This window comes from Oncorhynchus keta, chromosome 12 (assembly GCF_023373465.1).
Source record: "Oncorhynchus keta strain PuntledgeMale-10-30-2019 chromosome 12, Oket_V2, whole genome shotgun sequence".
Classification (NCBI taxonomy): Eukaryota; Metazoa; Chordata; class Actinopteri; order Salmoniformes; family Salmonidae; genus Oncorhynchus; species Oncorhynchus keta.
In genome coordinates, this window is record NC_068432.1 from 34038525 (window position 1) to 34050563 (window position 12039).

General features: G+C 43.1%; 2 protein-coding genes across 3 annotated transcripts; both read right to left on the reverse strand.

Annotated features, from left to right (window-relative positions):
- Window positions 1-1555: 1555 nt before the first annotated feature.
- LOC118391397 (transmembrane protein 119-like) lies at window positions 1556-7553 on the reverse strand. Of its 2 annotated transcripts, none has more exons than XM_052458067.1 (2): window positions 5247-7553; window positions 1556-3421 (listed from the first exon to the last, which is right to left on the reverse strand). In XM_052458067.1, the coding sequence occupies exon 2, from the start codon at window positions 3407-3409 to the stop codon at window positions 2618-2620; it is 792 nt and encodes a 263-aa protein (XP_052314027.1). In that variant the 5' UTR covers window positions 3410-3421; window positions 5247-7553; the 3' UTR covers window positions 1556-2617. The 2 variants fall into 2 exon arrangements, with proteins under 2 accessions (XP_052314027.1, XP_052314026.1); XM_052458066.1 differs by having other exon boundaries at window positions 5136-7553.
- A 147-nt stretch (window positions 7554-7700) lies between these two features.
- Window positions 7701-11140, reverse strand: LOC118391396 (uncharacterized). Its single transcript, XM_035782747.2, has 2 exons — window positions 10987-11140; window positions 7701-10459 (listed from the first exon to the last, which is right to left on the reverse strand). The coding sequence occupies exon 2, from the start codon at window positions 10447-10449 to the stop codon at window positions 9169-9171; it is 1281 nt and encodes a 426-aa protein (XP_035638640.1). The 5' UTR covers window positions 10450-10459; window positions 10987-11140; the 3' UTR covers window positions 7701-9168.
- Window positions 11141-12039: the final 899 nt, after the last annotated feature.

The following is a 12039-nucleotide window of genomic DNA, read 5'->3' on the forward strand; positions in this document are numbered from 1 at the left end:
CTCCCAATGTTTGTAAATGTAAACATACTGTATAGCTTCAAAACATAGTTAAAACAATTTGAGCTTATGGATGTCCAGTCCTTGTATCCATAGCTCTGTCTATGACTGAGTGGCTCTATTTCTCTCAGCTCTTTACCAAAACCAATGGTGGGGTGACAGCTTTTTGAACTCCAGATTGGCCCTTTAATGGAAGTGTTTCAAGAGACTGGATAAACATTTGACTAACTACACACAGGTTTTATAATGTAAATATATCTCAATGTTGGAGACATACTGTCTGAGTTCAAGTTGTGGCAGATGCTGCACCATGAGGTGCTCATGGTGAACTTAACCTTTGTCTCAACATTACTGTTACTATGGTTACTCAGTCGCTGTAAAAAAATATGCAATAGTCTCTACAAGCTTGATAATGCTTCTATGTGGATATTTTGTATCAGATTATCTCTGACATAAGGACAAAATCGGTGGATAAGTAAAATACATTTAATAAAGTGTGTTCAACATTCTGACTTGTAATGGGACTGTTCGGGAATGCTGAGCCTACATGTTAGAGAGGAGTGTGTAAGTATTTAACTCTGGGATTCTAAAATAGGCTAACTTGCCCTGTACTTATCCATATTTGTTCTTCAAGAAAAATAAACTTCAAATTGCCCTGAAAATGATCTCTAACCTAGGATTAACACCTCACTAACCTACCAAAGAATGGCAGAGGGAGAAAAACAAGATGCAGCACCATTACTTTGGCGTTGTACAAATACAAATAAATAAAAATAAAACACAAACATCAAACAAGACAGCATATATAGGGGTGTATGGTCAGGTTTCATAGTGTTAACCCTTTAGAGAGACACATTGAAAGATGGCAGGTTACATAGTGTTAACCCTTTAGGGAGACACATTGAAAGATGGCAGGTTACATAGTGTTAACCCTTTAGGGAGACACATTGAAAGATGGCAGGTTACATAGTGTTAACCCTTTAGGGAGACACATTGAAAGATGGCAGGTTACATAGTGTTAACCCTTTAGAGAGACACATTGAAAGATGGCAGGTTTCATAGTGTTAACCCTTTAGGGAGACACATTGAAAGATGGCAGGTTACATAGTGTTAACCCTTTAGGGAGACACATTGAAAGATGGCAGGTTTCATAGTGTTAACCCTTTAGGGAGACACATTGAAAGATGGCAGGTTTCATAGTGTTAACCCTTTAGAGAGACACATTGAAAGATGGCAGGTTACATAGTGTTAACCCTTTAGAGAGACACATTGAAAGATGGCAGGTTACATAGTGTTAACCCTTTAGGGAGACACATTGAAAGATGGCAGGTTACATAGTGTTAACCCTTTAGAGAGACACATTGAAAGATGGCAGGTTTCATAGTGTTAACCCTTTAGGGAGACACATTGAAAGATGGCAGGTTACATAGTGTTAACCCTTTAGAGAGACACATTGAAAGATGGCAGGTTACATAGTGTTAACCCTTTAGAGAGACACATTGAAAGATGGCAGGTTACATAGTGTTAACCCTTAGAGAGACACATTGAAAGATGGCAGGTTACATAGTGTTAACCCTTTAGAGAGACACATTGAAAGATGGCAGGTTACATAGTGTTAACCCTTTAGGGAGACACATTGAAAGATGGCAGGTTACATAGTGTTAACCCTTTAGGGAGACACATTGAAAGATGGCAGGTTACATAGTGTTAACCCTTTAGGGAGACACATTGAAAGATGGCAGGTTACATAGTGTTAACCCTTTAGGGAGACACATTGAAAGATGGCAGGTTACATAGTGTTAACCCTTTAGAGAGACACATTGAAAGATGGCAGGTTACATAGTGTTAACCCTTTAGGGAGACACATTGAAAGATGGCAGGTTACATAGTGTTAACCCTTTAGGGAGACACATTGAAAGATGGCAGGTTACATAGTGTTAACCCTTTAGAGAGACACATTGAAAGATGGCAGGTTACATAGTGTTAACCCTTTAGGGAGACACATTGAAAGATGGCAGGTTACATAGTGTTAACCCTTTAGGGAGACACATTGAAAGATGGCAGGTTACATAGTGTTAACCCTTTAGGGAGACACATTGAAAGATGGCAGGTTACATAGTGTTAACCCTTTAGGGAGACACATTGAAAGATGGCAGGTTACATAGTGTTAACCCTTTAGGGAGACACATTGAAAGATGGCAGGTTACATAGTGTTAACCCTTTAGAGAGACACATTGAAAGATGGCAGGTTACATAGTGTTAACCCTTTAGGGAGACACATTGAAAGATGGCAGGTTACATAGTGTTAACCCTTTAGGGAGACACATTGAAAGATGGCTACTGGGAAACAGAAGTAAATCAAGTATATGATTACATATAACTGAACAGACAGACATTTGGTAAATCCAAAGAGCAGTAAACAAAGCTGACAGGTTTGCCTTAAAGATTGTCACTCATGCAAAATTGGTCCAAACCATTGAGATCAAACAGTGCGAGAGCATAGCAAAAGTGCTGTTTTCTCTCCAGTGATCAACGGAATAGAGAGTGTGACAGTGGAGTCCTCTTGCCTGTCCTTTTCCTGCTGAGCCTGTGAGTGCCCTTGGCCAGATGGAGACTCAGCTCATGTGAATGACTCATCATCCTTTTTTAGGCCTGTCTGTTCCGGAAGGATTTCTGACTGCTCAGGGCAGCTGCTATGTTGGGCTTCATTGACTGAGAGCTGGCATACCTCCTCCTCACTCAGCTCTGGTGGATTTGATGGCTGATTGTCTTTCTCTATTATTTCTCCCACAGCCTGAACATTCACCTCATGACTATTCTCTGCTGCAGATATCTGTGTGGGGTCTTTTCCCTCTTGCTCTCCCAGGGGAGGCTTGGAGAGAGTACGGAGGTTCTTGGCTGCCTTCATGATGTCATGATGGAGCTTCTTGCTGGAATCGACTGGCTCAGCCTGCTGCCGGTTGGAGGGTTTCTCTGGCAACTCGTTGAAAAGCTTGGTACCTCCGGTCTTGTCCCTCTGGTCCACGTACATCTTAGAGGGGAAGGACGAGGGGTAGTAGGCATTGATCTTTCGTTTGCGGCTCATGATGCAAGCACAGCAGAGGATGAGGAAGATAGTGATGAAGAGTGTGAAGAGAACTAGGATGAGGAACAGGTTATCCTGCAGGAAGTGAACCATTTGGCTGAGCAAGAAGTGCTCTACATGGGTGTAGCCATGTGAGGTGGTTGAGGACTCCGAGGCAGGGCCACTGGTGGCAGGTGGGGAAGGCGTGTCAATGAGGCTGTCTAGCTCCTCCCCCTCTGCACTTCCCTCCAATGAAATGTTGAAAGGGAGGGGTGTGGCCAGACTGGGGCTGCTGGACCACAGCGTCACCAACAGACCAATCAGATGAAGTGCCATGAGGAACGTCATCTCCTATAGGACCTTCAGAAAACAAAACAAGAACATTCAGTGTGGCTGTTGTCAAATTGCATTTCCACTGTTATTAAATTGCGCAGATTTCGATCGACAGGTGTTTCGATTCATATAGCTGTTCTTGTGTCTAACATTGACAGCTGACATCTAGAGTTTTTTTGTGAGTGTTGCACAATACATTGTAAAGGTTTCACTCATCAACAATGAATGAAAATGCCTTCTGAGTCATTTCTATTCTTGATAGAATGTCTATAGCTGTAGATGGCATTTTAAGACCCAGATAGCAGCTGAGAGCTGATGAAAGGCAGGCAGAATTTAAGGTCTTAATTCCAATCATAGCATGTCAGACACAGGCACACACACAATGCACACATGACTTGCACACACACACACACACACACACACACAGACATATGCACACAAAGGCCTGAATTCAATCCGTTTTGCCTTAACCCACAGTAACCACAAACTGTAAAGCAGATCATTGTTTTTTTTTTTAAGTCGATCTCGGAGGTGTAACTGCGTTGGAGCTGTCAAATCGGTGAGCAGCTCCTTTTCATGCTGGTTCCCAGAAATACATCATGACCCTCTTATTTCCCTGAAATTAAATGTTGCTTAAAGCAATAAACTAAACAGCCCTGCACAGTGTATGGTAGCAATAAAAGGAAGGACCTCCTTTTAATTTCACAATGACAGAGAATAGCCAAACTTTAAACTAACTGAACATTGCAGATAGAAATGTCATTAATAGAACTGTCATGAATCCTTACTCAACATGTCAGAGAGGCAGGTCTGCTCCACACAATATATTTATATCTGAACATTCCACAGTTGTGCCCTGCTGAATGTGGCCCAGGAGTTGACTGCTGGCCTGGTCCTTCTAAATCATCCCAGCCGACCCACTCCTTCCCCCCCATTTTTCCACTCCATCTGTGTGCAAGTTGGGCCACATGAACCATTGAGGGTTCATGGGGGGGGTTCCTTTATAATGTATCACCCATTCACTTGGTGGGTGTTGGGTCAGTAACAAGGTAAAAATGAGCAAGGCAGTTAACCCACTGTTCCCGGGTGTGGATGTCGATTAAGGCAGCCCCCCGCACCTCTCTGCTTCAGAGGAATGCATTCAGTTGTACAACTAACTGGGTATCCCCCTTTCCCTCAGTGTATACTTTCACACACATACACACATTCACGGAGGCGTGCACACACATAATGGTTACAGAGGAATTAGTCCCTATGGAAGTGTTCAAGATACCATTTGATGGAGATGACCAGACATTTTTGAACAGTCCTATATTTAGCACAGCCATTGTGTCGAATATCAATGGTGTACAAACATTTTAAATGATTGAATAATGCAAGACTTCGTCCGACTTCAAATTATACCTTCTTTCAAAAATAAAATCTCTGTTCACCACACATTTATTTGAACAAACTCATTCAAATATGGGAAACCCATTCGGATTCAGAGAACCTATTGGAGAACTCTATTGAACAATCCTGATTCCCTGCTGGCGAGCTGCTAGCCTGGAGACATAAGTCATGATGCTGTCACGGTAGCTAAACTGCACTGCAATCATGTGAGGTAATATCTGTCCACTAAAGTTAACTCATACTTGATAAGAATGTAATTTCTCTTTTGGAAATAAACCCTATGGGGTAAAATGTACACTAAAGAAAGAAGAATAAAATAAAGTGAATAAATGAAAGTGTCTGTACTCACCATCCACAGAAGTGGTCACACACAGAAAAGGCTCCTCTAGAACTGTGGATGAGTTTGAGGGAAATGGATGGGTAAATGAACTGAGAGCATGAGAAAACGTGCCTGACTCACCTCCTCCAACTTTAATTCTACAGTTTCAGATTTCAGACTGGAGGTTTCTCTGATCGGCACAGAAAAAAATAAAACGTAAAGTTCTTTGCCATCGGGACAAATCCCTCCTTCCCCCTCTACTCTCCTTTCCTCCCCTCCCTCTCTGGCTGCCTTGCTTCCCAGAAAAGGACTGGGCTCCTTGGCTCCACACAGATTGTTCTTGTTAGGCAGTATTCTAATATGATGGGGGGGCAGGGCCTAGGGGCTCGGATCAACTCGGCTCTCCGGTCCCTGTTCTGGATGCTCAAGGCCAGAGTCAACACTGAAGCAGGGTGGCTGAGCTCAGAGTGAGGAGACAATCACCACGCTGGGTTTTAACTGGGGAATAGACAGAGACTCGACTAACCACAGACATTTTATTGGATATTGTTTGTCACTTGGCTTGCCCCCTCTGTCTTCTTACATGCACTTAACCCCCTGAAACATTTTGGGCCTCCTTAACAATAACTCTGTTAAGGCCTTTCGGAATTTATTGAATTCACTTGCACTTACTCTGTCACATACCTTACTCTGTCACATACTGTACCTTATTCACTCTCCCATATTATACACATTCTACTCACCGAAGCTATACTTTTAGGTTCTAGATAGGGGCTATCTATATCTAGAACCTATAACGGTTCTTTGGCTGTTCCCATAAGAGAACCCATTGAAAAACCATTGTTGATTACAAGTAGAAAGAATACTTTTGGTTACACTTTTCACAGAGGGTTCTACATGGAACCCAAAATGGTTCTACCTGGAACCAAAAAGGGTTATCCTATGCTGACAGCCAAAGAACCCTTTTGGAACCCTTTTTTCCAAGAGTATAGTGACGATCCCAAGTGGTTATAGTTATGGCTAAAGTTATTTTGGACCCGACGCTGTACCTCTGACACCCTGATGACTTACAGCAGACCAGCCACTTTAACAGACATGCAGCTCCACAGTGTGATTGTCTCTCACAGGAAGGGTCCATTTTTTCTGTGTGGACATACCACCCATAACAGCCCAGTAAGAGGGTAGGGGGGTTGGGGCACGTGCCAAGGACCTTGCCAAAAACAATGAGCAGGGTGTTCTATTGATGGAATCGTTCTCAAAACAAGGGTCTGGGCGTACTGCCAAATTGCAGATATTACAGTGAGGATTTCTTCCAGGCGTTCAATCAGTCACTTACATGAACACAGAAATTGGTAATTACAAAAGCACAAACATGGCCTCCCGAGTGGCAGTGGCAGAGCCTGGTTCGCAGCCCGCCGCGACCGGGAGACCCATGGGGCGTCGTCCGGGTTAGGTGAGGGTTTGGCCAGCCGGGATGTCCTTGTCCCATCACGCTCTAGCAACTCTTGTGGTGGACTGGGAGCATGCGCGCTGACATGGTCGCCAGGTGTACGGTGTTTCTTCCGACACATTGGTGCGGCTGGCTTCTGGGTGAAACGGGCATTGTGTCAAGAAGCAGCTTGGCTGGGTTATGTTTCGGAGGATGCACGGCTCTTGACCTTCACCTCTTGTGAGTCCATACGTGAGTTGCAGTGATGGGACAAGACTGTAACTACCAATTGGATACCATGAAATTGTGGTTGAAAAAGGGGTAAAAAGAAAAGCACAAACATAAAAATGGCCATTACAATAGTTAAACATGCTCAATGTGTAGCCACAATTGAGAGAGAAAGAGCTAGCAAGCAAGAGTGAGAAAGTGTGTGAGTGAGAAAGTGTGTGTGTGTGAGTGAGTGAGAAAGTGTGTGTGAGTGAGAAAGTGTGTGTGTGTGTGTGTGTGTGTGTGTGTGTGTGTGTGTGTGTGTGTGTGTGTGTGTGTGTGTGTGTGTGTGTGTGTGTGTGTGTGTGTGTGTGTGTGTGTGTGTGTGTGTGTGTGTGTGTGTGTGTGAGAGAGCGCACGTGCGCGTGCGTGCGCACACACAGAGAGATATTCATGTTAATAGAGTAAACACAGCTACAGCTCAGAATGTTTGAGATGATTCATCAAGACTGGCCAACCTTTATTTGGTCATAATGATAGTGAGGTGGTTACAGAGTACATACTCTAGTCTAGTCTCTGGTCTATGATTCCATTTGTCTTATATGCTCTGTCTACATCCCTCAGAGTCAGCTGAGCATGAACATTTGATTCCAGTTTTATATTAAACACCCTGTTTGTATGAAGCATGTGGACTAAGATGTAAATCTCTGCTCCTGCAAAGAATTCACTTTGGTATTGATGCCAGAAAGGGGCCTTGAATGCATGTAAAAAAAATAAACCAGCCTTTTATTTGGTCTGCTTGCTTGTGTTATCTACTTATTATGAGTACATAGTAAAACAAAGGGAAATATTGGTGCATATTACAAACCATAGGGCATAGTTTTATAGTGACAAATCTAGAGGGTTCATGTTTGAAAAACTGAAATGTCATCGGACTTGAATCACCACAGACACAGTCATTAGCCAGCTGCCCGTTGTTTAATATCACTTTGTCATTTCTTTACAGTTTTGTTATGATCTATTCATTTGTTCCAGTCCTTTGTGATCAATTTTCAGTTAAATTGTGGAGCCTCTTCATTGTGTTTGACTGGACTTAGAGATAAACAGACATGTGGTGTCTCTAGGAAACCTGTCCCTCTCTCACACGGAGATAAGACCCCAACAAAATAAAAAAGAAGTCAAACATCTGAGGGCTTGAAAGGTTTGAAGGTGGTCTGGGTTTAGCAATGATACTGTATCTTTGTATTATGACATATTATGGCAAGACAAGGACACAAGAAACATCTGCCGAACGTCTGGGACTGTCTACACAGACACTCAATACAGAAGGTTACAGACTTATTTGACTTACCCTGTAAAGGACATTTCATCACATCTCACATTCGCTTGACCCTGACCATATTTGATATACTTCATACAGTCTATGTTTTGGCTCACTGTACATCAAGGCAGATGGTTTTGTTATCAAGACCTAACAAGACTTCCAGAAGAACAAGCTTTTTTGCAGAAAACAAATAAATGAAATTGCTCACAAGGATACATATTTTCTGAAGCATGTATAAAATAAAATAATGATGTTTTTTGTTTTTTGTATCATGTATTTCCACTCAGAACATTGAAGGCTATAAAATTCTGACCACATACAACTCTAAATATCCCCATCCACCCAGTGACCAAACGAACAGTGAGTCATCATAAGCAGTCTAGGTCTTCTTATAGCTCTATAAGTGTGTATGTGCAGGAACGATTCTCTTCAAAAATAACATAAACTTTACTTCCAGATCTATAAATCAATTGTAGAATCCTAAATCTCTCGAATAAACTGTCTGTGTAGCAAACATTTTGTTTACATCACTGTTCTCATCCTATTCTCATCCTATTAGGTTATCAACAGAATCATGTCAGTGCAATGGTGCAAAAACTCAATCTCACTCAGAACTACTCAGAGGCTGCATTGGGTTGCGTTACGTTTGAGGATGATTGACCACCTGACTTCTCCAAACTTTGTCACTGTTTGCTGTAAACATGTCACAATAAAGTAACGTATCATTGGTTCTCCATTTGTGGTTTCTGTCTCTTCCTCTACTGGTTGCAGTAGATGGATGTGCAGCGAGGCCCAACCAACAACTTCAAAGAGGACGCTAAAATATATTCTAAGAGCAACAGTTTGTATATTGACAGCAGTCGACCAGTCAGATGTACAATTCAAAGTCTCATCAATTGAAGAAAAGTGGTCATTTAACCCAGAGTAAGTAGGAAAACGACAAAGCTTTTATACGCCCCCACAGTTTCTGTTTTTAATCCTTTCCCTTGATGAACTTTAAGATGACTGCGATGACCATTAACTTCAGGCCTGGAGTTGTGTACCCTGTGTAATTGGACCATATAGCACTTCACAGAGTCTGACACAGTCTGCATATCTACACTTTAGACTCGTTGCTCATTGTCTGGGAGGAAGCTGTGGAGGGTTACATCATCTCCCCCCTCCTCGTCACTATCCAACTCTGTTCCAGGCAGCAGGGCTCTGTTGCTCTTGGGGATGTGGGGTCTCCAATGGGGACCATTGTCATCGTGGAGCAGGGCAGAGATACACACCATCTCAGTGCTCCGATTGTTTGTGCCCACTCTGTAGCGATGCTTCCTGGAGGAGTACTTGGTGCAGAGGATGATGCAGCTGACCATGAAGAAGGTGGCCACTGCAGCCAGGGAGGCAATGGCAATCAGACACTGGCTCACCAGACCATCCCGTCGGGTAGGAGAGCAGGGCAGACCCCCTCCCCCTGATGGATCTTTTTTAGAAGGTAACGTTGTCATGGTGGTCGTTGTCTTGGTGATCAAGATGGGGAACTTCTCTGTTTTCATCTTGGGAATCAGGACCCCAGAAGAGGAGTTGGTAGAATTGTCAGTGGTTGAGATGGGTGAAAAAGTGGTTAAGAAAGTCTCATTGGTGGAGGATGAGAAATTGGTAGAGCTAGGCCCTGGGGTGGAGGATGAGACAATGGTAGAGCTAGGCCCTGGGGTGGAGGATGAGACAATGGTAGAGCTAGGCCCTGGGGTGGAGGATGAGACAATGGTAGAGCTAGGCCTTGGGGTGGAGGATGAGACAATGGTTGAGCTAGGCCCTGGGGTGGAGGCTGAGACAATGGTAGAGCTAGGCCCTGGGGTGGAGGATGAGACAATGGTAGAGCTAGGCCTTGGGGTGGAGGATGAGACATTGGTGGAGAAAGGTCCAGAGATGGAGGAGGGCCCAGTGGTGGAGGACACCTCAGATGTGGTGTTAAGTTCTGTGATGGAGGACCAGATGGTAGAGCTGGGAGTGGTGGTGGACAAGAGGTCAGATGTGCTCGATGGCCCATGGGAAGAGGACGTCTGGCTGGTGGGTTGGTTGGTGGTGAGGGGAGATGGGGTTGTACCTGATGAAGTGAGCATTGCTAAGGGAGAAAGGGTTGAACCCAAGCTGGTCATCATGGTTGCCTCTGAGGCGTTAACACCCACAGTAATGGCACCGCCTACCTCATGGGTACTGCTGTTGTACATCACCGTATGGGTTTCCACCATTGACGAACTTCTCTTTTGTGTTGCTGCTGTATTGATGCTCATATTACTGCCTCTGTCTTCTGTGAGTGTGAAGTTCTGAGATCCCTCAGAATACAACAGAAACAGGCTCCACAACAGAACAAGATACACCTTGTTATACCATGACATCATGGTGCCAACTCTGAAATGAGAAATCAGTACACAAATTACTGCTTGTATGTAGTATGCTATTGGATATCAAATTATATCTGAAGATCTGTTGCGATATGGCAGGGGCGTCAGGAAGCAGACTATCAATGCTGACGTGGAATGCAACTAATGGATGTTCTAACTGGCCTAAGGAAACTGTTGTTTGTGACAAAGCGACATGCCACTGTGGGTGGTGACATCGTCAACATGTCACGGTGAAACAGTATGTTACTCATAACTAGCACCACACCCACGCAACGGATGAAACAGGAACTCAAAGGTATCATAGGCTTTATAATGAGACTTAAAGTATGGATTATTATTTACAAACAATTCTGGTAGCATCAATAAAATACAAATAATAATTTAAAGAATAAAACAAATCGGAGGCACCTCAAGAAAAGCAAAAATCTTCAAACTCTGGAACCAATGAAAAAGGCAGATTTTACACTCAACATCCAGTATTCAAAACCTCCCTATTGTCCCAGACACTTACGGTCAGTAATTCTTAAGTCTTACCTCACTGATGGGGAAGTGTAGTAGAAGTCGTGGAAGGATAGGAGGCTCAAATTGGTGATGCTGGAGTTAAGCACATGCTGGCATGCCTTGACGAGCTGATGGTAGAGGCACAACAGAGCTCTCTACCTGATATGAAGAAACAGGAAATGAGCACTGTTCTGCAGAAGTTAAATTTTTTGCACTGACTCAAGTGTGAAACTGACAAGCCCAGAGGTTTGTTACCTTTCCCTGATTTGAAGTGGTTCAGGGGATAATCTGATTCAATTTATAGTGCATTTATGGACAGTTTTTATTTTGTATTAATTCATTTTTATTTTTTATTTTAAGGGAAAACTTATTGAGACCTAGGTCTCTTTTACAAATGTGCCCTGTATATACAACATAAATATACACATTATACCCAAACATATACAGATTAAAATACTAAAGTAAAGTAAAACATCACAAATCACCAAGAAACCCTGTTCAGTCCCCAATCAATACATAATGAAATGGCACCAGAACATCAAGATGAAATATTGTTTGTGCTCTAAGAATGTGAAACTCAGAGAACTACATTCAGCAGACATTTATCCACACAAAAATCGATCATTAATTACATCCCAAAATCTGCCCAAACCACAGTCCATATCATACTTTGGAAATATCAAAGTTTCTCTCTCTCATATGATAGTTGAAGTGGGTTCGAAATGGAATTATCAACAGAAGTGTCTGAGGTGCTGAGTCATATTTAAGTGGAATGGGTGTGTCTCAGATATTTCCCTCTGTGGTAGACGTTAGGTGTCTAGAGTCTAATAAGGAAGAACGTGTGGTGCTTGGGAGAGTTACACTGTAAACTACAGACCCCCTGTATCCAGCATCATTGCTGTGCAGTGCAAACTACAGACCCCCTGTATCCAGCATCATTGCTGTGCAGTGCAAACTACAGACCCCCTGTATCCAGCATCATTGCTGTGCAGTGCAAACTACAGACCTCCTCTAACCAGGCTCATTGCTGTGCAGTGCAAACTACATACCTCCTGTAACCAGCATCATTGCTGTGCAGTGCAAACT